The sequence below is a fragment of the Phocoena phocoena genome, chromosome 1 (genome assembly GCF_963924675.1).
Source record: "Phocoena phocoena chromosome 1, mPhoPho1.1, whole genome shotgun sequence".
Classification (NCBI taxonomy): Eukaryota; Metazoa; Chordata; class Mammalia; order Artiodactyla; family Phocoenidae; genus Phocoena; species Phocoena phocoena.
Genome location: NC_089219.1, coordinates 146,133,242 through 146,158,005, shown reverse-complemented (window position 1 = coordinate 146,158,005; position 24,764 = coordinate 146,133,242). Strand labels below are relative to the sequence as shown.

Sequence of the window (24,764 nt, the reverse complement as noted above, 5' to 3'; positions counted from 1 at the left end):
ATGACTTAATGATTTAAAAACAAATTCCATTTCTATTAATACAAATCTACTTACCCCAGTTGAGTACATATTTATCCTTGATATTTGCCCTTTAAGTTAATTACTTTCACTCAAGAGTGTTAGGCGATCAAATAATCATAGTGCCTCTAGAATGCCATTTTTAGAGACTTTTATCACTCAGTGAAAATAACTACTTCAAATGATATTTTCATATTAAAAATTCAGCATAAGAATGATTTTGAGCCAACTGTTTTCACTATCAATTATAATTTAATATTAAAACATTCACAATGTCCTGAGATAGTACTTTATGTTGGCTTTACGCTGAGTACTAACGTGTAATTCTTACCTGTAATGTACATGTGTGACTACTGGTTTCCTGTATCCAAGGATCCAGGTTTGAATATCTATGGGTTCAGCTTTGGGATAAGCTATGGTTGTATCTATTATCCACTGGAGGCCTTTTGATCTGCTGTCTGAGAACAATATAAAATTGGATCAATTTTTATATTATTTGCAGCAAATAACCTAGTATAGAATTATAAAGCATACTGATATGTCCTTTGCTTTAAGAGAATGAACTTTGGCGTTACTGTTCTATATGATGCACTTCGGATGAAATTAAGCATCTCCTATTACATTATAAAATGGCTGAATCTCAAACAAATTAAACAACAGAGTGCTATCGTTTATTGGACATGCATCATTTAAGCATTCAATACAATTATGCAGTATCTAGGTCTAATTTACATTTTATCACTCATAAAAACTGGCCTACAAAAAAAGTCAGTAGCTAAAGTATCACATCACAAAAGCAAAAAGCAGACCTTAAAACAAAAAACTCCACTCACTAAATATAACACAATATAATACAAACACCAAGTTTTCTGATACTTGGGAAGCATTAATAAATATTGAAATAAGGCAAAAAAATTAAGCATTTTGTTGATGATCATCAGTTGCTGCTCTTGTTCAAAACAAACAAAAAACTCCTCCCATTTTAGCAAGAGTTATATAAAAATAAAGCAATAAATCTGTCTACCCTTTGGTAGGTACAACAGGTAACTACCGTTGTGAGAGGGGCTGGGGAAGTTCTGTTTACTTTGGTCCTCTGCGCGCTGTTTTTATTCCCAGCACGGAGTACAAAGTTGAGCAAGAAGCATGGACATATATACACTACCAAACGTAAGGTAGAGAGCTAGTGGGAGGCAGCCGCATAGCACAGGGAGATCAGCTCGGTGCTTTGTGACCATCTGGAAGGGTGGGATAGGGAGGGTGGGAGGGAGGGAGACACCAAGAGGGAAGAGATATGGGAACATATGTATATGTATAACTGATTCACTTTGTTATAAAGCAGAAACTAACACAGCATTGTAAAGCAATTATACCCCAATAAAGATGTTAAAAAAAAAGAATTGAGACGGGAATTCTCAAAGAGAATGCTGATAGCTAGACTTTAAAGTGTAATGGTCTATCCTTTGTTTGAAGTATTTAAAGGGTCCCTAAAAAAATAAAACTTATTTTTAAATATAAGGCCAAATGTACAGTAGGAATCAATAATATTTTACTTAAAATATCAAATAATTAAAAACTGGCCTTAAATTCTTTTAAAATTTTAGACAACATTCTGAAGGGGAAGAAATAATCATATAAGACATAAGCTTAAAAAATTTAATTTTTAAATAACATATTGCTAAAGGAACAGAATGTATGTAAAGAGACACATTTTAACAAGCTACCAGTGATGTACATGCTACAATGTTTAGGGGTAAAGTACACCGATGTCTGCAACTTACTTTGAAATGCATTAAAAAAAAACAACCAAGATGGACTAATAGATGGATAGAAGGATGGGGAGAGATGTGATAAAGCAAATATAGTAAAGTGTTAATAATAAAATCTAGTTGGCCAGCTCATGGATATTAACTGCAAAATTATTTCAACTTTTATGTATGTTTGAAAATTTTTATAATAAAATGGTTGGGAAAAATCACCAGAGTTCAGTTTAATATCTATTAAATCATACAATAAACAAAAAAAATACTAATCCTTTTAAAGTTAATTAGAGGGACTTCCCTGGCGGTCCAGTGGTTAAGACTCCGCACTTCCATTTCAGGGGGCACAGGTTCAATCCCTGGTCGGGGAACTAAGATCCCATGTGCCGCACGCGGCGGCCAAAATAAATAAATATATAAAAACTTAAAGTTAATTAGATACAACTTTATTTTTATATGTGTAGGGACTGACCCCACATTAAAACAGACATGAAGGCATGGTTTGTGTTTATATGGAATAAAATACTAAATAGTGAGTATGAATACTAAAGAAAATAAAACACAAAATGTCCATACCAAAGCAGAGAAGCAAATGGTAAAATCTAAGTAAAACTAGTTTGGGGGTATACGGTTTTCTAAAATTTCTTATGATTTTCCTGAACTGCTAGAATAAAAATTTTTTTCTTGATAGGTAAGAAGTGGATTTATTTAGAGAGATACACATTCCATAGACAGAATGCTGTCCATCTCGAAAAGCAAGACTGGCCCTGGGAGAATAACACTCTACAGACAGAGTGTGGGCCATCTCAGAAGGCGAGAGGCCTAAATTTTAACTAAGTAATAAACAATTTCACTTTGGTTATAAACAGAGATTGTTTCTCTCCAAAAGAAAAAACCATTTTTCTTCCCTCTTGTGTAATCAGTATGACAAGTGCCCATTCATTTCTCTGAGATCTAGACCACAGGGTATTGACTGGGTAAAACTACTTAAAAGCAGCGGTATTTATTAGTGCAATTAATCCTATTTGGAAGACCTTTGCCTTCAAGCTTTGGCTTGGCTGACATTGCCACAGTGTCTCTCCAGCAGTGAAGCTATTCTGAACCTTCCTTTTCTATTAAAAGATTCTTTCAATTTGTCTTTTTAATAGATGATGAAACATTAAGAGAGCTGACTGCCAGGCAGCTGTTTGGAAAAAACAAATGAAAGGAAAGCTCAGCACAATCTCACGGGCATTATTTCCATGTTTGGTCCTTACCATCACCTAAAATAACACATATTTCTGAGGGCCAATCATTCCCATTTTATTTTATCTGAAGAATATTAAAAGAAATAGCAAAATGTTGTTACGGAAACAGGCCTAGTAAGTTTCTTTCAGCTTTTTAATTTATAATTTATCACCAAACTTTCATAGTGTCTTGGATAAAGTAGTTCAAAACAGTCTTCATGCTGTTGGCACAAATATCTTCTGTAAATATGCACAATTCACTAGGCTATCTCCAAGACAGTTGCATCTTTTTTGTTCAGTTTTGTTTGTTTTTTAAAATAAATTTATTTATTTATTTATTTATTTTTGGCTGCATTGGGTCTTCGTTGCTGCGCGCGGTCTTTCTCTAGTTGTGGCTTCGTTGTAGTGCCTGGGCTTCTCATTGTGGTGGCTTCCCTTGTTGCGGAGCACAGGTTCTAGGTGCGCAGGCTTCAGTAGTTGTGGCTCACGGGCTCTAGAGCATAGGCCTCAGTAGTTGTGGCACATGAGCTTAGTTGCTCCGTGGCATGTGGGATCTTCCCGGACCAGGGATCAAACCCATGTCCCCTGCATTGGCAGGCGGATTCTTAACCACTGCACCACCAGGGAAGTCCACAGTTGCATCTTTGAGTATGGTTTACTTTTTACTGGCCAGAAAAGTAATACATACTCACTATATTTTTTTAATTAAGAAAAGTATTAAGAAATGGAGAAAAATTATCCATAATGTTACAACTCAGAGAAGCAATCACTGTTAATATTCTGAAATCTTTCCTTTCACTGATTTTCTACTGCCTTATTATTTACATATTTGAGCTCATATTGTTTACACAAGAGTTGTATGTTTCTCCCACCCCGTTAATATTATAAAGCATAAGAATTTTCCAAGCCAATAAACATCATTTGTAATGGCTGTGTTGTATTCTGTTAGATGGATATTTAATAATTACTTATCTGTTCTCTCTTCTGGCTATTTCCAATTTCTTGCCATTAGAAATAATGCTGTGATAAACTACTTTGCCAGTATTTCAGATCATTCCCTTTTGATAAGTATTATTTGCAGTAGAATAACTGAGTAATTTATCAACATTTTAAGACTCTTAGTAAATACTGCCAAACTTCATTAAACTCATTCTCTGTATTAAAAACAAAAAAACTTTCTAAATTTGGTAACTGCAAAAAATATAAATAATTATAATTCCATTTGCATATCTATGACTAGTTTCTCAAATTTGTCATTTCTATTCCTGTATCTTTTAATCCAGCAATTCCACTTCTACAAATTAATACTACAGACATGTTCCACAAATCTGTAAGGATATTTACAGGAATGTTGACTGCAGCAGTGGGAATGGCCACGAGTAAGGTGTACAGTAAGGGAGAGATACCTTCGACTTTATACATTCCTATATTATTTGAATAAATTATTGTAAGCATGGACTACTTTTGTAGAAACAATAAAAAGTTATATTTTCATCTTCTCCCTCAGTATTATTTCTGTTTGACAAAAATTATAAATATAAAAAAGAACAATGTTATCTTCTGGAACTCCAGAAAATCCTTTAATTCCAAGAAAAGAAAAAAATGCTAAAAACCATCATACCTAATTCCTTAGCATCTCCTCCTGCTGGACTTCCATTTTCCTGTCGTGCTACAAGTGCACTCAGAATAATTTTTGTTGCCCCAATCCTTGGCAAAGTGACATGTGTAAGAAATGGCAAGTTATTTTTCTTGGCAAATGCCTGACTGGTTTCTCGCCTCTTCCTGAGGAAGCCCCCTTCTGGAAACAGAACAATCCATTTTCGATCTCTGTTCCTGTAATTATTTTCTAGGTGCTTCTTGAGAAGAAGAAGCTGTTGGTCACGATAAGATTTTCCCTAGAAGGTAGACACACATAGAGTAAGTACAGTCACATTTGAAATTTAAAGGCTGTAAAATTAAATAGAAATAACTGCTTCTAGAGTAAATCCCAATCATAGGCTAGAATAGTGATTTCCCCCCCACTTACTTCCCCCTTTGACCATACTGGAAAAAGTAAGTTATTAGCACTTACATAAATAAACCCTTCCCCCTGCAGAAAAAAATTGCTCTAATTGTACCCGAAAAGTTCATTCATTCATCATCAGTGAGTATTTACTGAGTACCTACTACTTACTTGCCAGGCACTGTCCTGGAGATAGAGAAATAAGAGACCCTCACGAAGCTTACTTGAATGGGGAAGATATATAATACGTATGTATATGTGCATATGTACCAATGCAACTGGTGATAAGGTTAGGAAGAAGAGTAAGAGACTAGAGACGCTCAACAGGGTCAGGAAAAGCAGCTCCAAGGAGGTGAAATTTGAGCAAAGAGCTGATAATGTGAGGGAATAAACCATGTGAAGATGAGTGGCAGAGTACTCCAGGTGATGAGGAGAAAAAGGACAAAGGCCCTGAGGTGGGAACATGTTTGGCATGTTCAGAGAACTGTGGCAAGGTCAGTGTGGCTGAAAATTGCAGAGAGAGGCAGAGGACATATAAGAAAGGCCTTGAGCTTGGTTAAGTAGTAGTTTGGAATGGAACATCATTAGATAGTTTTCAAAAAGGGAGAGTCATGATCTTATTTACTTAAAAAAAAAAACCTGCTGGCTCCAGTGACAAAAAGACTATAAGAAATAAGTTAGGAGACTCCTGTAGAGTCTGGACAAGGGAGTTTGATGAGATTCAACTGTGGGATATCGATGAGAGGTGCACACATTCAGGGAAAAATCTGAAAGCTAACAGGACATTCTGATAGACTGGATCTTAGTTGTGAGGGAAAGAGAGGAAAGAGGATAACTTGGAGACCGAAAAGAGGAACCTAGAAGCATTTTTAGGAAAGCCCAAAACCCATGACTAAATATAAGGAGGTTCTTCCTTTCAGTATGGTCAATTTGCTAATAATTTTCCAGCCAACACAATTACAGAAGCTCCCCAAAATAATTTGTACACTTTCAGTCTTTAGACTAAATTATTCTAAATGCAAACTAAGTAACAATTTTCTTAGCTAATTTACAGAATTGAATTGATTATAATTAAGCTTTACTTTTAAGTTCCCTAGAGTACATGTAAAATATTTTTAATATTCTTGGAAATATCTTGTCAAAAATGTTTAGTAGCAAAGTCCCAAGAGATTTTCTTTAACATTAATACTTTTTTTCTCTCCCCTTCCCCCATGTTATAGATTTTTATTACTATCAAACAGGGAAAAAATTTTTGCTCTTCAGAAATGAATTTGTAAATCTCTCCTGTCTTCGCCTCCAGTGACACTCTAAGATATTAGGTTAGTTTCTTCCTTAAGTTGTTCTGATCATTGTTTATTTTGTCTCAACCTTGTTGTGGCCAATCCTCACTCCCAATTCTTCCTAGGGTTCCAGTGCCTGCTTTTTTCCATCTCTCTGCTCAGAAAAACCAAGGGTGTTTCCAGAAAAAACTAGACAATTACACAGAACATGAAAAACAAAAATATGTTCTGTATATAAAACTGTCTGGAGGGGACTTCCCTGATGGTCCAGTGGTTAAGACTCTCTGCTCCCAGTGCAGAGGGCCCTGGGTTCGATCCCTGGTCAGGTAACTAGATCCCACGTCAGGGAACTAGATCCCACATGCATGCCACAACTAAGAGTACTCATGCCACAACAAAGATCCCGTGTGCTGTAACTAAGACCTGGTGCAGCTAAATAAATAAATAAATATTTAAAAAACTGTCTGGAGCAAAGTAAAATATATGTGTTTGGGGAGACCTATTTTCATAGAGCTTAGAAGTTTTTCTACACACTTCTAGCTTATTTCTGAATTTGTGATGCTCAGAAGACGCTTAATTAGATTCACCAGCAATTCATTATGTAATTACTATGTGTAAGGTACTGCACCATCCAGGGTGAAGTGGCTAAATATATAAACACCAGATAAGTGTAGCATTATCATACATAAAAACTCTTGATATCATATTTTGGTTATCCATTTTTGAGAAAATAAAGCACGTAGCATATCAGGGAAACACTATAATGTAGTGCTGACTTCTTTTATTTTTTTTTTTTTGCCATGCTGCGGGGCATGTGGGATCTTAGTTCCCCAAGCAGGGACTGAACCCGCAGCCCCTGCATTGGAAGTGCGGAATCTAACCACTGGACTGCCAGGGAAGTCCCTGTATGCTGACTTGATGAGAGGGTATTATTCTTTTTCCTATACTAAACTATCCCTAATGCTTACGACCCATTCCCAATCCACCTTCCTCCATCAAACCCGTACTCATTCTTTAAATGCATGCCACATATCATCTTCTCCTCTAAGGTTTTTCTGGATTTACAGAAATTTGACGTACTCACTTTTCATACTATGAATTTGCAAAATATTTCCTCTTATTTATTTATTTAACATTCTCCCGACTGGTAATCTTATTTATTTAACAATCTCCCAACTGCTAACATAGATACCTTCTGTATCATATAACGGTGACTTGTAAATAAAAATAACAGTGATAATATAGATGATGATAGTGGTAGTCATGATGAAGTTGATGAAAGTAGCAGGGACTGTTCTGAGCGTGTAACACGTATTACTTCATGTAATCCACACAGCTACTCTGTGAGAGGAGTACCCATTATTCTCATTTGAAAAATGAGGAAACTTTGAGAGGTTAAATAACTTGCCCAATTCACACAGCTAAGAAGCAGAAGAGCTGAGAATGTGGCAGGCGCTTGGTAAACTGTTTAGAAGCGAGGAGGGTAGAGATTAAAATATTTGCATTTTAATGTTTATGCATACTCAAATTCAGACTGAAATAAATGTTTTAGGGAAAAAGATTCCCAGCTCCCTCAGATAACTAGAGCTGGCTCTATCTATTATAACTGGTTTTGTGATGCCTCTTTTTACAATAAAGAATCAGATTGATCAGGCTATCATTGTGGAAAAAAATGCTCATTACTTACCTGTCTGATAAAGAAGTCTCCGTGAATTAGAGAAACAATTCCAAAGTTTGTGTACTTAAAAATATGATCCATCAACCACATCATTTGAGCAACAACCTAAAATATTTAAAAGCAAGAAATAAATGTTGAATAGAAAAAAAAAAAAAAACCTGACTATAGTCTAGCCAGTCTCTAAATTTTAAGTATAATCATCCAAGCATAATTTTAATTAACCTATCTTAAATCTAATGTTACTTCTACAAATAAAGCACTACATGAAAAATTACAGGTCTTCATGCATTCTTTAGAAATGTGTTGTATAATTTCCAAGGATTTTGAGATTTCTCTGCTGTTTTCTGCTACTGAGTTCTAATTTGACTTCATTATATTAAGATAACCTATTCTGTATTAGGTCAATGTTTAAAATGTATTGAAGTTTGTTTTATGGCCCAGGACATAGAATATCATTGTATATGTTCCACAGATGATTAAAAAGAACGTGTATTCTGTGTTTTGGGGTGTAGTATTCTACATGTTTTGATTAGATTTTATTGGTTGATGGTGTCGTTGAGTTCCAGATCATTGTTGATTTTCTGTCTATAAGTTCTATCAGGTGCTGACAGATGGGTATTAAAATCTCCAACTATAATTTTGTATTTATCTATTTCTCCTTTCATCTCTATCAGTTTTTGCTTCATGCATTTTGAGGTTTTGTTGTTTTGTGTTTATGCATTTAAGATTGTTATGCCTTCCTGGAAAATTGGTCCTTTTATGTAACGGTCCTCTTTGTTTCTATTAATTTTCTTTCCGTTGAAGGTTACTTTTTCTGATATTAATATGGCCAATCTCACTGTTTTCTTTGATTAATGTGTTCATGATATATATAATTTATATTTATATCCTTTACCTTAAAACTAACTAGTTCAGTGTATTTGAAGTAAGTTTCTTTTAGACAGAATATTGTTGAATAATATGTTTATCTACTCCACCAATCTTTCTTTAACTTGCTGTATTTAGACTATTTAAACATAATATATTTATTGTTATGTTAGTGCTTAAAAAAAAAAAATTACAGGTCTTGATTCCAAGTCTTGGATTCCTAGGTCACAGGTATATACATATCACTGGGTAACAAATAAAACTGAATTAACTTCTTAAATTTGAACTTAATGATTTCCAATTTGTTCTATGTAAACAAAACCTTTGGAAATTCTTACATAACTTGTAAAGTTATTTTGAAACAATACAATATGCCTAAGTTATCAAATGAGGGCTCCACATTTAATTAATAAGCACTAAGGCTTTATAAAATGTGACCTTAACTTAATGGCTAAAATATTAAAAGTCATAAAATATAAAGATGTAAATATAAAATTTATAAAAATATAAAATACAAAAATATCCAAAATAAAAGAACATTAAAGAATTCATTTAGTCAATAAATACACTGTAAAATTTTTAAAAATTCATTTAGTAGAATGATTTACACATTCTATTATATCATGAAGAGTATTTGTTAGTTTATACAAGGCCTTACTCTTTGCCAGCATAAAAATACTCAGTTTCTTAAACACAAAAATATTATCCACTGCTGATAAGAGTTAACAGCCATATCAAGAGCAGAAGACTTTATTTCAAGCAAATTTCAAAATTAAAAGTAAGTGTAAACAGGATCTAGTAAATGAATTGGTTAATTGTTCTCCCCTGCTGAGATAACAGCATCCCTTGTTATAAGCCTTAAATAAATAAAGTGAAAACTACAGCCTCCATCAAGAAAGCAACAGAGTTCCACTTTGGTTCCTATAGGAATAACAAATGTAAACTTCATCTCTGAGCACCAAATTGTATGAACTAACATATAAGGAAAAAACTAAGCATTGACATCCATGTGCTGCTTTTACAAAAACATTATAAAAGCCCACAAATAATATTCAAGCTTCTGATGTAATTTTTCAGTATCACTGAATAGTTCATTTACATGACTCCTATTCCAACAGTTTTACCATATAAAATAACTTAAAAAAAATAAAGATACATACATGAAAGACTGATTCCCAAATCAATTAATGCAGAATAAAATAATCACCAACATCTCATTTTTGAATCTTGTTTTGCTTTGTAACGATAACCACTTTGTTTAGATAAATTGAGATCTGAACTAGATGGAATTTGCTGGAAAGTGCCCCAAGAAACAAAACAAAAAGCAAGTGGAGTCAACCTGTAACACCTTTGAGCTTTATACACAGAATGAAGTGTGGCTGCAATTTATTGCTCTCTGGGTTTAATACCAACACTAAAGTAACTAGCTTTTATGTTTAATCTTACATTTATAGTGGATTTACCGCCTCAGTTAGAAGGGTAACGTAAAAAAAACAAATTCAGTAAGACAGCCAAGCTAGCTTCTGAGATTTGTATGGATAATTCTGTCCTAACTTATTTTAGGGGAAATGTTACAAGTCAATAAATATTTATTACATATCTAAAAGTTCTATTGATAGAAATAAAAATTCTTGGTTTTATCATCAATTGCCACAAAAGAGCAAGACTCCTCACTTCACAGATACTTATTAAAAAGGTACCAGCACGTTTAGAAAATATAACTAATCCTTTGTTTCATATTTCTGAAAAAATGAGGTCAGTAAACACAAGCTGCCTGAATCAACTCTGTCAACGTTTCACAGGCTGTCACTCAGAACGTTGTTAGGTATTTCCAAGGGACAAAAGTGCTCTACATCAATTATTCTTTACCCGGAAGCACGAATTTTCTACATGTCAAAACATCTGGGGAGGCTTACATGAATGGCTCCATTCTTCATATCCTTCTGAAATTTTAGTGGAGTCAATGGTTTTCCCGTTTAGAAGTCTACAAGGACAATTTTGGCTGTCACAATGACTAGGGAGTTCTACTAGCATGTCGTAGGTTGCAGCCAGGTAAGGAAAACAATGTGCAGCAGGACAGTGGAGAACAACAGTGCCGTCCTACCAAAATGCAAGCAGTGCCCCCACTGAGGAACAACGACAGGCGCTACAGGAATTCCTGAATTCAAAAAGCTATGTTAGAAATTGTTTCAAGTATCTTTTCCGACCACAACGCCATGATACTAGATATCAATTACAGGAAAAGATCTGTAAAAAATACAAACACATGGAGGCTAAACAATACACTACTTAATAATGAAGTGATCACTGAAGAAATCAAAGAGGAAATCAAAAAATACCTAGAAACAAATGACAATGGAGACACAACGACCCAAAACCTATGGGATGCAGCAAAAGCAGTTCTAAGGGGGAAGTTTATAGCAATACAAGCCCACCTTAAGAAGCAGGAAACATCTCGAATAAACAACCTAACCTTGCACCTCAAGCAATTAGAGAAAGAAGAACAAAAAAACCCCAAAGCTAGCAGAAGGAAAGAAATCATAAAAATCAGATCAGAAATAAATGAAAAAGAAATGAAGGAAACAATAGCAAAGATCAATAAAACTAAAAGCTGGTTCTTTGAGAAGATAAACAAAATAGATAAACCACTAGCCAGACTCATCAAGAAAAAAAGGGAGAAGACTCAAATCAATAGAATTAGAAATGAAAAAGGAGAAGTAACAACTGACACTGCAGAAATAAAAAAAATCATGAGAGATTACTACAAGCAACTCTATGCCAATAAAATGGACAATCTGGAAGAAATGGACAAATTCTTAGAAATGCACAACCTGCCAAGACTGAATCAGGAAGAAATAGAAAATATGAACAGACCAATCACAAGCACTGAAATTGAAACTGTGATTAAAAACCTTCCAACAAACAAAAGCCCAGGACCAGATGGCTTCACAGGTGAATTCTATCAAAAGTTTAGAGAAGAGCTAACACCTATCCTTCTCAAACTCTTCCAAAATATAGCAGAGGGAGGAACACTCCCAAATTCCTTCTACGAAGCCACCATCACCTTGATACCAAAACCAGACAAGGATATCACAAAGAAAGAAAACTACAGGCCAATATCACTGATGAACATAGATGCAAAACTCCTCAACAAAACACTAGCAAACAGAATCCAACAGCACATTAAAAGGATCATACACCATGATCAAGTGGGGTTTATTCCAGGAATGCAAGGATTCTTCAATATACGCAAATCTATCAATGTGATAAACCATATTAACAAATTGAAGGAGAAAAACCATATGATCATCTCAATAGATGCAGAGAAAGCTTTCGACAAAATTCAACACCCATTTATGATAAAAACCCTGCAGAAAGTAGGCATAGAGGGAACTTTCCTAAACATAATAAAAGCCATATATGACAAGCCCACAGCAAACATCATCCTCAATGGTGAAAAACTGAAAGCATTTCCACTAAGATCAGGAACAAGACAAGGTTGCCCACTCTCACCACTCTTATTCAACATAGTTTTGGAAGTTTTAGCCACAGCAATCAGAGAAGAAAAGGAAATAAAAGGAATCCAAATCGGAAAAGAAGAAGTAAAGCTGTCACTGTTTGCAGATGACATGATACTATACATAGAGAATCCTAAAGATGCTACCAGAAAACTACTAGAGCTAATCAATGAATTTGGTAAAGTAGCAGGATACAAAATTAATGCACAGAAATCTCTGGCATTCCTATATACTAATGATGAAAAATCTGAAAGTGAAATCAAGAAAACACTCCCATTTACCATTGCAACAAAAAGAATAAAATATCTAGGAATAAACCTACCTAAGGATACGAAAGACCTGTTTGCAGAAAATTATAAGACACTGATGAAAGAAATTAAAGATGATACAAATAGATGGAGAGATATACCATGTTCTTGGATGGGAAGAATCAACATTGTGAAAATGACTCTACTACCCAAAGCAATCTACAGATTCAATGCAATCCCTATCAAACTACCACTGGCATTTTTCACAGAACTAGAACAAAAAATTTCGCAATTTGTATGGAAACACAAAAGACCCCGAATAGCCAAAGCAATCTTGAGAACGAAAAAAGGAGCTGGAGGAATAAGGCTCCCTGACTTTAGACTATATTACAAAGCAACAGTAATCAAGACAGTATGGTACTGGCACAAAAACAGAAAGATAGATCAGTGGAACAGGATAGAAAGCCCAGAGATAAACCCACGCACATATGGACACCTTATCTTTGATAAAGGAGGCAGGGATGTACAGTGGAGAAAGGACAGCCTCTTCAATAAATGGTGCTGGGAAAACTGGACAGGTACATGTAAAAGTATGAGATTAGATCACTCCCTGACACCATACACAAAAATAAGCTCAAAATGGATTAAAGACCTAAATGTAAGGCCAGAAACTATCAAACTCTTAGAAGAAAACATAGGAAGAACACTCTATGACATAAATCACAGCAAGATCCTTTCTGACCCACCTCCTAGAGTAATGGAAATAAAAACAAAAATAAACAAATGGGACCTAATGAAACTTCAAAGCTTTTGCACAGCAAAGGAAACCATAACCAAGACCAAAAGACAACCCTCAGAATGGGAGAAAACATTTGCAAATGAAGCAACTGACAAAGGATTAATCTCCAAAATTTACAAGCAGCTCATGCAGCTCAATAACAAAAAAACAAACAACCCCATCCAAAAATGGGCAGAAGACCTAAATAGACATTTCTCCAAAGAAGATATACAGAATGCCAACAAACACATGAAAGAATGCTCAACATCATTAATCATTAGAGAAATGCAAATCAAAACTACAATGAGATATCATCTCACACCAGTCAGAATGGCCATCATCAAAAAATCTAGAAACAATAAATGCTGGAGAGGGTGTGGAGAAAAGGGGACACTCTTGCACTGCTGGTGGGAATGTGAATTGGTTCAGCCACTGTGGAGAACAGTATGGAGGTTCCTTAAAAAACTACAAATAGAATTACCATATGACCCAGCAATCCCACTACTTGGCATATACCCTGAGAAAACCAAAATTCAAAAAGAGTCATGTACCAAAATGTTCATTGCAGCTCTATTTACAATAGCCAGGACATGGAAACAACCTAAGCGCCCATCATCGGATGAATGGATAAAGAAGATGTGGCACATATACACAATGGAATATTACTCAGCCTTAAAAAGAAATGAAATTGAGCTATTTGTAATGAGATGGATAGAACTAGAGTCTGTCATACAGAGTGAAGTAAGTCAGAAAGAAAAAGACAAATACCGTATGCTAACACATATATATGGAATTTAAGGGAAAAAAAATGTCATGAAGAACCTAGGTGTAAGATAGGAATAAAGACGCAGACCTACTGGAGAACGGACTTGAGGATATCGGGAGGGGGAAGGGTGAGTTTTGACAGGGCGAGAGAGAGTCATGGACATATACACACTAACAAACGTAGTAAGGTAGATAGCTGGGGGGAAGCAGCCGCAAGGCACAGGGATATTAGCTCGGTGCTTTGTGACAGCCTGGAAGGGTGGGATGGGGAGAGTGGGAGGGAGGGAGACGCAAGAGGGAAGACATATGGGATCATATGTATATGTATAGCTGATTCACTTTGTTATAAAGCAGAAACTAACACACCATTGTAAAGCAATTATACCCCAATAAAGATGTTTAAAAAAAAAAAAAAAAAAAAAAAAAAAGCTATGTTATACTCACATCACCATTAAACTAGTATTTTTAAACTGGTCCACAATTTAGCATTAGCTTTCTTTCTTTGAAAGTGCTCATGGAGTATGCAAGTAATCAAGTAAACATTCCTACTTGTGAATGTAAATTAATATTGCCCTATACTTATTACGCAGAAGGCAGAAATTTTCATGTTTCCACCTTTTTATTTCTCAATTACTCCTTTATGAAACAAGATAAAAAATTCTTCAAGGTTTCAAATTATTTTGTAGTATTAGATAGTAACATTAGTATAATTAATCTGAAAATAAAAACAAAATAACTCTGGACAGAAAAATGAACCAAAGACCAACTAACTAAAATCTTTTTACAAGAGCAAACAAATAAACCAAAATTTTTTTTGTCCACAGTATCGGTGAATCTCAGATTACCTGATACCCTGGTTAATACAGTTCTCATCTCTGCCAAACTGGAGTTAGAGTAACAAAGTTAGGCATATTTATAGTCACCGTTTTAAGCACTCTTTGAGATTCAAAAACCAATAGAAGACACTGTAGGCCCTCAGAAAAATCACTATAAATGTAAGTATCTTATCGGTAAGCATAAAAATGTTCTCCTTCATACAAAGCCAAACAAACTAGTTTTTACACAATTTTAACATCAAGAATTTAGGGGACAGGCAGTAAATATTATTATAATGCAAATATATCTACACAGTGATATAACAATTCTGAATATGATTCTGAATGTAAGAAAGGACTGAATTTATTCTACATTATAGCAAAATTATGCCTCTGCTTTTCAGATAAACAACAAAAACAGATTCCATAATAAGCAAACATATTTTCCATTTCCTGTCCCCTCATTTTCTGACCCCTGAGCTGCTGAATCAAACTCTGGGACATAAACACACCAGGCGTATCCATGCCTTAGTGTTTTGGCCAAGATTATTTCACTAAAGAAGAGGCCCTTGCTTCACTACTCTGCCTAACTAAATTCTACTCACCCTTCAAGGTCAAGTTTACGTCCTCTCCCCTCCACAAAGTTTTCTATATCCACCAAGTACATGGTGAGCTCACTTTCCACTGAATATTTCTCAGTTTGCAATTAAGTATTGTTTGCTATTCCCTCTCTCCACCTACCACTAGACTATTAGCTGCTTTAAGGGGATAGTATCTTATAGGATGGTATTCTATATTTATAGTCGGTGACCATAAATATGAAACACTTATAAAATACCTATTGTTTTGTTTCTTCACTATTAGGTTAAATATTAATTCCATTAATTTTATATATTTTCTATTTATTTACTTTTCTATGAACATAACTGCTTTACCTACTCTTAAGGTAACAATTCTTTTAATGTTAAGGACTGACTTTATTTTAAACCCTCCCAGTTTACAGGTATGTTTTAGTTAGCAATATAAGCAATGTGAAATCAACAGTTCAAACACAGCCCTAGAACACTGAATAAAATGGCCCTAATATCTTTCCTTTCAATTTGCTTTCTAAGTGAAATCCAAAATAATATTTACCTTACTTTCTTTTGGCTAAAGATCCCCAAGATCACCTAATTCCCTGTCCAATTTTACTCTTCTACCTTAAGCAAACTGCCTTTTGTGTTTGTATTTCTCAAACTGGCAATCCACCACTCACCTCGAGACAGCCCCATGCTGAACCATATTAACTTTGCTTCCATTTCAGTCATCTTTTTTAAAAAACAGCTTTGTGGAGATATAATCCACATTATCCCAGTTATTTTTCTTTAGGTCTGTAAAATCCTCTCTTAGAATAATTTAGAGTTATATACATAGTATATTTCTCTTTTTAAATTTTTCTAAATTTTCATGAAAAGTATACATATTAAAGTGTAAGTCTACATTCCCAACTGTGGTAAGATCCGTCAACTGATTCTCTGTTAACCTCCCCTTTCTGCAGTCTATCTCTGCCTTCAGGATGGCTTACCAGTCCTTTGTCCTGGAGGCACATCATCAAAGTACACACATCTCCTGTTGCCTGATGATTCACCAACATTACTGCTTCATCTTTTGAAATTGCTTTAATATCTTCCCCCCATTCCATCACTGTAAGAACAAAAAGTTTCAAAGCTGTCATTTAAAAAATTTATACATTTCCAGAAGACGTATATTAGAAACACTGGTGCACATTAATGATGATACATCACTTAGCTAAAACTTCTAAAAGTTTAGAACTAAGTTTATTTCCTATAAAAATCAGGATGTTCATATTTTATAGAGACTCAAAATATCCGTTAAAATGTAAAACGGCCATACCTTTGATTTAGAAATTCTATTTAAGAGTTTATCCTATAGAAACACTTGTCCAAACAGGCAAAGATATGTACAAAGGATATTTATTGCAACTTACACGTTCACCAACAGGGGAATGGATAATTTTTATATAATGGAAGAGTATAAACCCATTAAAAGAATGGAGGATATCTCTATACACTAACCCAAAAGGACTTCTTATCAAGTAAACAAAACATACCACAAAACAGTATATATAATATAATCCCATCTTTTCAAAGAAGGAATAAAATTTACATGCAACTTAATACATTGAAAAAAGTCTGAGGAAATGAATTCAAAATTTAATACTGATCGTCATTGGGAGGTGGTTCCCAAAGCCCCCTTAAATACTACTTTATAATAAAATATGCAAATATTATAAAATGTGTAAGCATTTTCATCTTACAAGAAAACTAATTAAGGATGTTACATTTATTAAAAATCTCCAGATGAAAAGTCAATGCACCAAAGCCTATATGTACACTTTAAGGAAAACAGTGATATCTCCAGGTAGTTACACCTCATTTTATACCAAATTTACTACACGCAAAAAAATAAAACTGAGCATCAGTGTCACACATCAGGACTCTACAAAGAAGGTTCTAGGTTCCTCAAATGTCTGATGTGAATTACCGGAGGCTGAATATATGTTAGCATTCACTCATCTCACTCACTGCTGTAAGGAAAGAAGTTGAGTCACCCGTGTGTAATAGTTCTGGATGAAATAGGGATGGGAGACCTGTTGCTCACCTGTTTTACCTCTGCCAGCCTCCCTCCTTCACAGTCACCTTTCACTGTCACCCCAATACAGCGGAGCTGCTCATAAGAGTTCATTTGAGAAAAGAGTTCTGTTAATTTTTTTTTTTTATTAAAAGCCATTTAACGGCTTCCCTGGTGGCGCAGTGGTTAACAATCTGCCTGCCAATGCAGGGGAAACGGGTTCGAGCTTTGGTCTGGGTAGATCCCACATGTCGCGGAGCCACTAAGCCCGTGCGTCACAACTACTGAGCCTGTGCTCTAAAGCCCGCGAGCCACAACTACTGAGCCTGCATGCTACAACTACTGAAGCCCCCACGCCTAGAGCCTGTGCTCTGCAACAAGAGAAGCCCCTGCTCGCCACAACTAGAGAGCCTATGCGCAGCATGGAAGACCCAATGCAGCCAAAAAAAAAAAAAAAAAAAAAAATACCAGCCATTAAAGCAAGGTATCTATGCATTCATTTTAAAGATCTTAAAGATTTGTATTAAGGGAATTTCAGCTGGGCTGAACATATATTCAGTTGTGGTACCTACCTGCAAAGTGAGGTATTCCAATCATTCTCTCAGAAGTTATTACTAACACACAAATAGCTTACACTGTACGGTGAAAGTTTTTAAGTTTTTTTTTTTTTTTTTTTGCGGTACGCGGGCCTCTCACTGTTGTGGCCTCTCCTGCTGCGGAGCACAGGCTCCGGACACACGGGCCCAGCCACTCCGCGGCATGTGGGATCCTCCCAGACCGGGACACGAACCCGTGTCCCCTGCATCGGCAGGCGGACTCCCAACCACTGCGCCACCAGGGAAGCCCAGTTTTTAAGTTTTTAAAATGAATGCAGAATGGAAACTACATTACAGATGTCAAGTAATCCTTAAGGAATAGATGTAGAACACTGGGGACAGCCCAGCAACACCAACTTTCCTTCACAGCGGCCTTTCCTCTCCCAAGTTGCCAATGAAGTTTAGCTGACAAGGTAACTTTACTGAAACATACTTGAATAGCTGATATACACTGTGTGTGGGAGCAGGGGGAGTATAAATTGGTACAAGAGTTTTGGAAGTCAATTTGGCGATATATATATCAGAACTAAGAAATGTGAAAATCCTTCTATCTAGCAATTCCACTTCTAGGAATTCATCTTACAGATATACTTATTCATGTGTAAAATGACACATATGCAAAGCTCTTTATTGCAGCATTGTTTATAAGAGCAAAGATGAAAACTAAAAAGAGAGACTAGCTCAAATTCATAGAAATTTCTAAAATGGTGGTTGACAGGAGGGAAAACTGGGGAGTTGTTTAATTTGTATGGAGTTTTGGTTTTGTAAAATGAAAAAGTTTTAGGGCTTCCCTGGTGGCGCAGTGGTTGAGAGTCCGCCTGCCCATGCAGGGGACACGGGTTCGTGCCCCGGTCTGGGAAGATCCCACATGCCGCGGAGAGGCTGGGCCCATGAGCCATGGCCGCTAGGTCTGCGCGTCCGGAGACTGTGCTCTGCAACAGGAGAGGCCACAACAGTGAGAGGCCCGTGTACAGCAAAAAAAAGAAAAAGTTTTGGAGATTGGTTACACAATAATGTGAATATACTTAACAATACTGACACTTAAAAATGGTTAAGATGGTAAATTTTATGTTGTGTGTCTTTTGTCACAATTAAAAATAAAAAGGGAGACTAGTTAAATAAATTATAATATATCCATGCAATGCAATATTATGTAATCATAGCATTTTTACACTAATATGGAATGATATACTATAAGTAATAAAAGCAAAGTGCAGAACAGCGTGTGAAGAGAGAACATATTTACTAAATGAAAACTCCTCATATCACATCTCTGTTGACAACTCTTCAATGAACGTGCGCACGCACGCACACACACACAAACACACACACCCACACACACACACACACACACCACCATTCTTTCATTAATTCATTCTTCACTCAATAAATCAGCATCAGGCACTGTGGATATAAAACAAATAAGAACAAAAGTATTATTCTAATGCAGTTAAAACACTCAAGAAAAGTCTAACTTGGTTCTATAAGTATTAGGCTATTAAGAGGTAATGTGGAAAGTCTTCTAGTTCCACATCTATATAAATAGATGTTTCATAACCAAATAGTCCTTTAATGCAATTTCTGCTACATGAATGGAAAATACTAGATACCTAGGCCTGTGCAGTAGGAAAGCATATGTGTGAATATAACTGCAAATAAAAATAAGTTTTCTACTTAAAATGTATCTTACTTGCTTTATATAAAGTAGATAAATCTAGTGTGTTGGTTTAAATCTCAAAATAAAAATTGAATTTAGAACTCTCTGTTCTGGCTTAAATAGTGTCCCACCAAATTTACATCCAACCAAAACCTGTGAATGTGACCCTATTTGGAAACAGGGGCTTTGTAGATGTATCAAGTTAAGATGAGGTCATGATGGATTAGGATGGGCCCTAAACCTATATCCAATATGACTGGTATCCTTATAAAAAGAGGGAAATTTGGACAGAGATACACAGGCAGAATGCCATGAGACAATGGAGGCAAAGACTGGAGTGATGTGTCTACAAGCCAAGGACTGCAGACAACCAACCAAAGCGAGCAAGAGGCAAGGAAGGATCCTTCCCACCAGAGCCTTCAGACAGAACACAACCCTGTCAGCACCTCAGTTTCAGACTTCTAACCTCTGGAACTGTGAGAGAATAAATTCCTGTTGTTTTAAGCCACAGGAACTTTGCTGGTGGTACTTTGTTATGGCAGCCCTCTGAAACTAATATACTCCACCCTCCTCAATTTTCCCCATCCTTTCTCTTTTCCATTCTATTCCCCCCAAATTATAGTTTTTTTCTAACCAACTACAGGAAAAGAACAACAGCACTGTATTTTAAACATCCAGAACATTATCACAGAAATCTACCATTACGTATTATAAAGGGTTCTCAATGTTTATTTCTATAATACTTTCAGGGTATAATCATTAAGAGTTAATCCAATACATATTTTATCTCTCAGCCATAACTTAGCTGAAATTAATTTTCAAACTACATGTCAATTTGCTAAGACTCACACACATACTAAATCAAACAAGTGAAGGTAGAAGGATCAACTTTTTAAAATTATCCTGACGTAGCAATAAAGTCATGCTGGATTTTATAATAATCTAAATTTTATTCAACAATAAATTTCATTTCCAGTATCTATGGTATTCTTCTTTTACCAAACCATTATATACTTCAAAGATCACTGTTAGAAAGTTATATGACTAACAAAATCAAGATTAAAAAATGCTTGTAGAGAAAAAGCATTTATTTTATGTATGAAATAGCTATGTTCCTCAAATCATACCCTGCTATCCAAACCAGTAAGTATAATAATGGAGCCAGTATCTTAATCAAGGAATAGAATTATTCTCATGTTAAAGAACAGAAGCTATGGATGCCTGCCAGTTCTTACATTGTACTTGATTAGAAGGACAAAAATATTTTAACACACTGTTCTGTGAAAGGAATTCTCAAAAAAGAACTGGGTCAGGTCCACTACTTCCAAAGGGAATGAAAAACAACTGAGTAAGAACTGGAAGAAAAGTTCCCTAGTTGTAATTGAATTTTTAAAAATTCTTGTTAAAAGCCAAAGATTATCACCTACTACACACACACACACACACACACACACACACACACACACACACACATTAATAAACCTCCCCCCAAAAGTTTTAGACTAAAATTGATCATGACCGTTCACATCTCAAAAAGAAAATAAAAACAATAAACCATCACAATTTCCTTTAAAACAGTGATGCTAAAGCTGTTATACTGACCCACAAAACAGAATTAATGCAGAGAAGAAAGGTTGCTTTATACACGACCATAATAGCTTACTTCTCAAAGTTCAAAAAAAAATGCCTGCAAGCTGATGCCGCAAACTATTTTACCATTCTGTGACTCACTTAAGAAACATTAATATCATTATGCTACTCAAACATATTGTGAAGATGAATGAGATATAAATGACAGAATCACAGACGTCCTGGGCAATTAGATTACATGACAGTTGAAGTTACTTTTGAAATCACTATTAACTAAAAGAGTCATACAACTACCGTGTCACGTAAGGTTAGGTATTCTAATATGAATAGTAAAGATTAGAGAGCAAAAAAACACATAAAAGAATCTCACGTAGCTCAAGAACTGTGGCTTTCAGTAACACACAATGGAGGCAGAGTGGGTTGGACTCATCCAAAGTTAGGGGTTAGCAGAGGAAGACAAAAAGGGAGTGAGGACATGAAGGGTAGCCGTGAGAAAGTAGTTTAAGGTACTGATTAATGGAGAGGAGACTGGTGAGGAAAGGAACCAAGCAAGGGGGTAAGTCACTAAAGAAAACTGAGGGAGGGCTACTATAGTAGAGATACTTGAAGCCATCCCCCATCTCCACCTTTACCCATCCTACTCAAACCCCCATAGATAGGGCCCAGACGTTGTGAGAAAGCCCCCGGGTGAATCTAATGTATGTCTGTCTGTAAATAAGAACCACTGGAATTTTAGCCCTGACGAGTTTTGTTTTATTTTCTTAAAACAAGTATACTGAACATACTAGGAAGTTGTGGTCAGTGCCTTTTGGCACTTTAATTAATTTAATTTAATTTAAGAGGTTAAATTTGAGGAGGCAAGGCTCAAGGTGTAGCTTTTGGAGGGGTTGCTTAACTAAAAGAATAATAGTAGCATATATTATTAAGTAGATAGATAATTAATAGCCAACATTCATAGAATGCTTACTATGTGTCAGGCATTAATAATTAGTCAGAGAAAATAATTCACATTATTTTCCTATGTAATCTTCACAAAATCCCAAATGTACAGACACTGTTATCCCCAATTTACAGTTGAAGAAAATGAGACACAAAAGGCTAAGCAGTATCTTCAAAGTCACACGGTTAGGCAATAGGGGAACTGGGATTCAAAAGCACTGTACCACGCTGTCACTGCTGGCAGGCTACACCAAGGGACCTTGAGAACAGTAACGGGTAAGTTGCCCACACAGCCCCTGACGTTGCCCATGATTATGCCAAGAAGTGGGGTGGACAAAGTCCTCAACAAATAAGGTTAGTGGGCGGCAACAATATGGAATGGTGCAGAAGCCAAGGATCAAGAGTTTTTTGCATGACAGCTGAATAATAAACAAGTCTAAAAAGGCAAAGAGTATCTAAGAAAAAAAAAAAAAAATCAACATTGTCTTTGGGCCCAGGATACAGGTATCTTAAATTTAATGTGCTCGATACTGAACCAGCTCTTTACCCTAGTCTGCTCCATCTCAGCGAAGGACACCATCATTCACCCAGTCAGTTCAAGACCAAACCTAAGACCACTTTTGATTCCCCCCTTTCCTCAATTCTCCATATTTAATCCATCTCTAAGTCCTTTGGACTCTATCTCCAAAACACATCCTGCAACCTCTGTCTCTCCTTCTTTACTACTACTACTCTAGGCCAAGCCATCAGTACCTCTTTCTTGGACTTCTGAAGTGACCTCCTAACTAGTCTTCTCACTTCCACTCTAGCCACCTGCTTAAAAGAAAACTTTAAAATAGTTGCTAATTTCAAATACCAGTATAATCTAAATCACCACTGGCAAGAATGGAAAAAGAAAGAGCAAGAAAGTCAAAGATAATAAGTGATAATTAACTCTAACTGGTATTGAGATTTGCTTTAACTTAAACCTAGACAGTTTCCAACAGGGGAGATATTGGTATCTCGGGAGAAGCAATTCTTCCTGCAGTCATCAGCATTGCAAAACTTTCAGCACACCTGGCCAACATTCTCTGTTACAACCCTCAAGAGCCTACACATTTCCAAACATCCCACCCCCACCTCTATCCATTTAAAACCACTACGTTAGAAAGTTCAAAATGATTTAGGTCAATATAATCCTGTGGTAAAATCAGAGTGAGGTTAAATAACAAATGAGAATAGTACAGCCAACATGAGGACTAAGTGAACATGCGCTTATTAAAAACAAAGATCAAGCCCTCTGATGCCTAATCTTTACCCACTCAGCCCCAGGATATGGCAGCAAGAGTTTGGAGGAGTCTTCTCTAGGAAATCTGATCAGCTCAAGAGAAAAGATCTAAAAATATTGACATTTAGGATTCTCCAGTGAAGTATTCCAATCAGATTATCTTACAATGAGGCTTAGTGTGGACAAGACGCAGCCACAAACAGGGCTACCAATCAACTTTATAGTCCCCTACTCTTAAATAAGAACAGATGGTCAGGTATTACCAGATACCCAGAAAAAGCCTTTAATGTGAAAGACAGAAAATAAAGCAGCCTATTAAATAAATTGATTTTATAGTCAGAAATCTTCCAAAAAATAATTCTTCTGGCCCAGATGATTTCACTAGCAAATTCTGCCAAACATTTTAAAAAGAAATAACACCAATTCTAAACAATCTCTTCCAGAAAATAGAAAAGAACGGGAAACTTTCAAGTTTACTTTATAAGGCCAGCATTACCCTTATACCAAAACCAGAAACAAACAAACAAACAAACAAAACTATAGACTTATATCCATTAAAATCCTCAATAAATGTTAGGAAATGGAATCCAATAATATACACTGCAACCAAGTAAGGTTTATCATCACAGGAATACAAGGATGATTGAATATTAAAAATTAATCAGTGTAATAGTCCACTATATTAACAATCTAAGGAAGAAAAACCTCATGATTATATTGCTATGGTCTGAAGGTCTGTGTGCCCCTAAAATTCAATTGTTGAAGTCCTAATCCCCAAAGGTGATGGCATTAGCAGATGAGGACTTTGGAAAGTGATTAGGTCATAAGGGTTGAGCCCTCATGAATGGGATTAGTGCACTTATAAAAGAGATCCCACTGAGCTGTCTAGCCCATTCTACCAAATGAGGGCACAGTGAAAAGGCTATGAACCATGAAGAGAGCCCTCATCAGAAGGTGACTATGCTGGCACCTTGTCTTGGACTTCCAAGCCTCCAGAACTATGAGCAATAAATTTCTGTTGTTTATAAGTCACCCCGCCTGTGACATTTTGTTATAGCAGCTCAAACAGACCAAGACACACATGAATTGATGCACAAACAGCACTAAACAAATTCCAATATACATTCATGAA

At 35.8% G+C, this 24,764-nt stretch overlaps 1 protein-coding gene across 1 annotated transcript in view; it reads right to left on the bottom strand.

Moving 5' to 3' along the window:
- LPGAT1 (lysophosphatidylglycerol acyltransferase 1) overlaps positions 1 to 24,764 on the bottom strand; it is a 63,317-nt gene that overhangs the window by 14,039 nt on the left and 24,514 nt on the right. Inside the window, exons 3-6 of the mRNA XM_065892507.1 lie at positions 16,517 to 16,635; positions 7,971 to 8,066; positions 4,623 to 4,896; positions 350 to 476 (exon numbers count right to left, since the gene is read on the bottom strand). Coding sequence (XP_065748579.1) covers positions 350 to 476; positions 4,623 to 4,896; positions 7,971 to 8,066; positions 16,517 to 16,635 — 616 coding nt within the window. The remainder of the gene's footprint in view (positions 1 to 349; positions 477 to 4,622; positions 4,897 to 7,970; positions 8,067 to 16,516; positions 16,636 to 24,764) is intronic.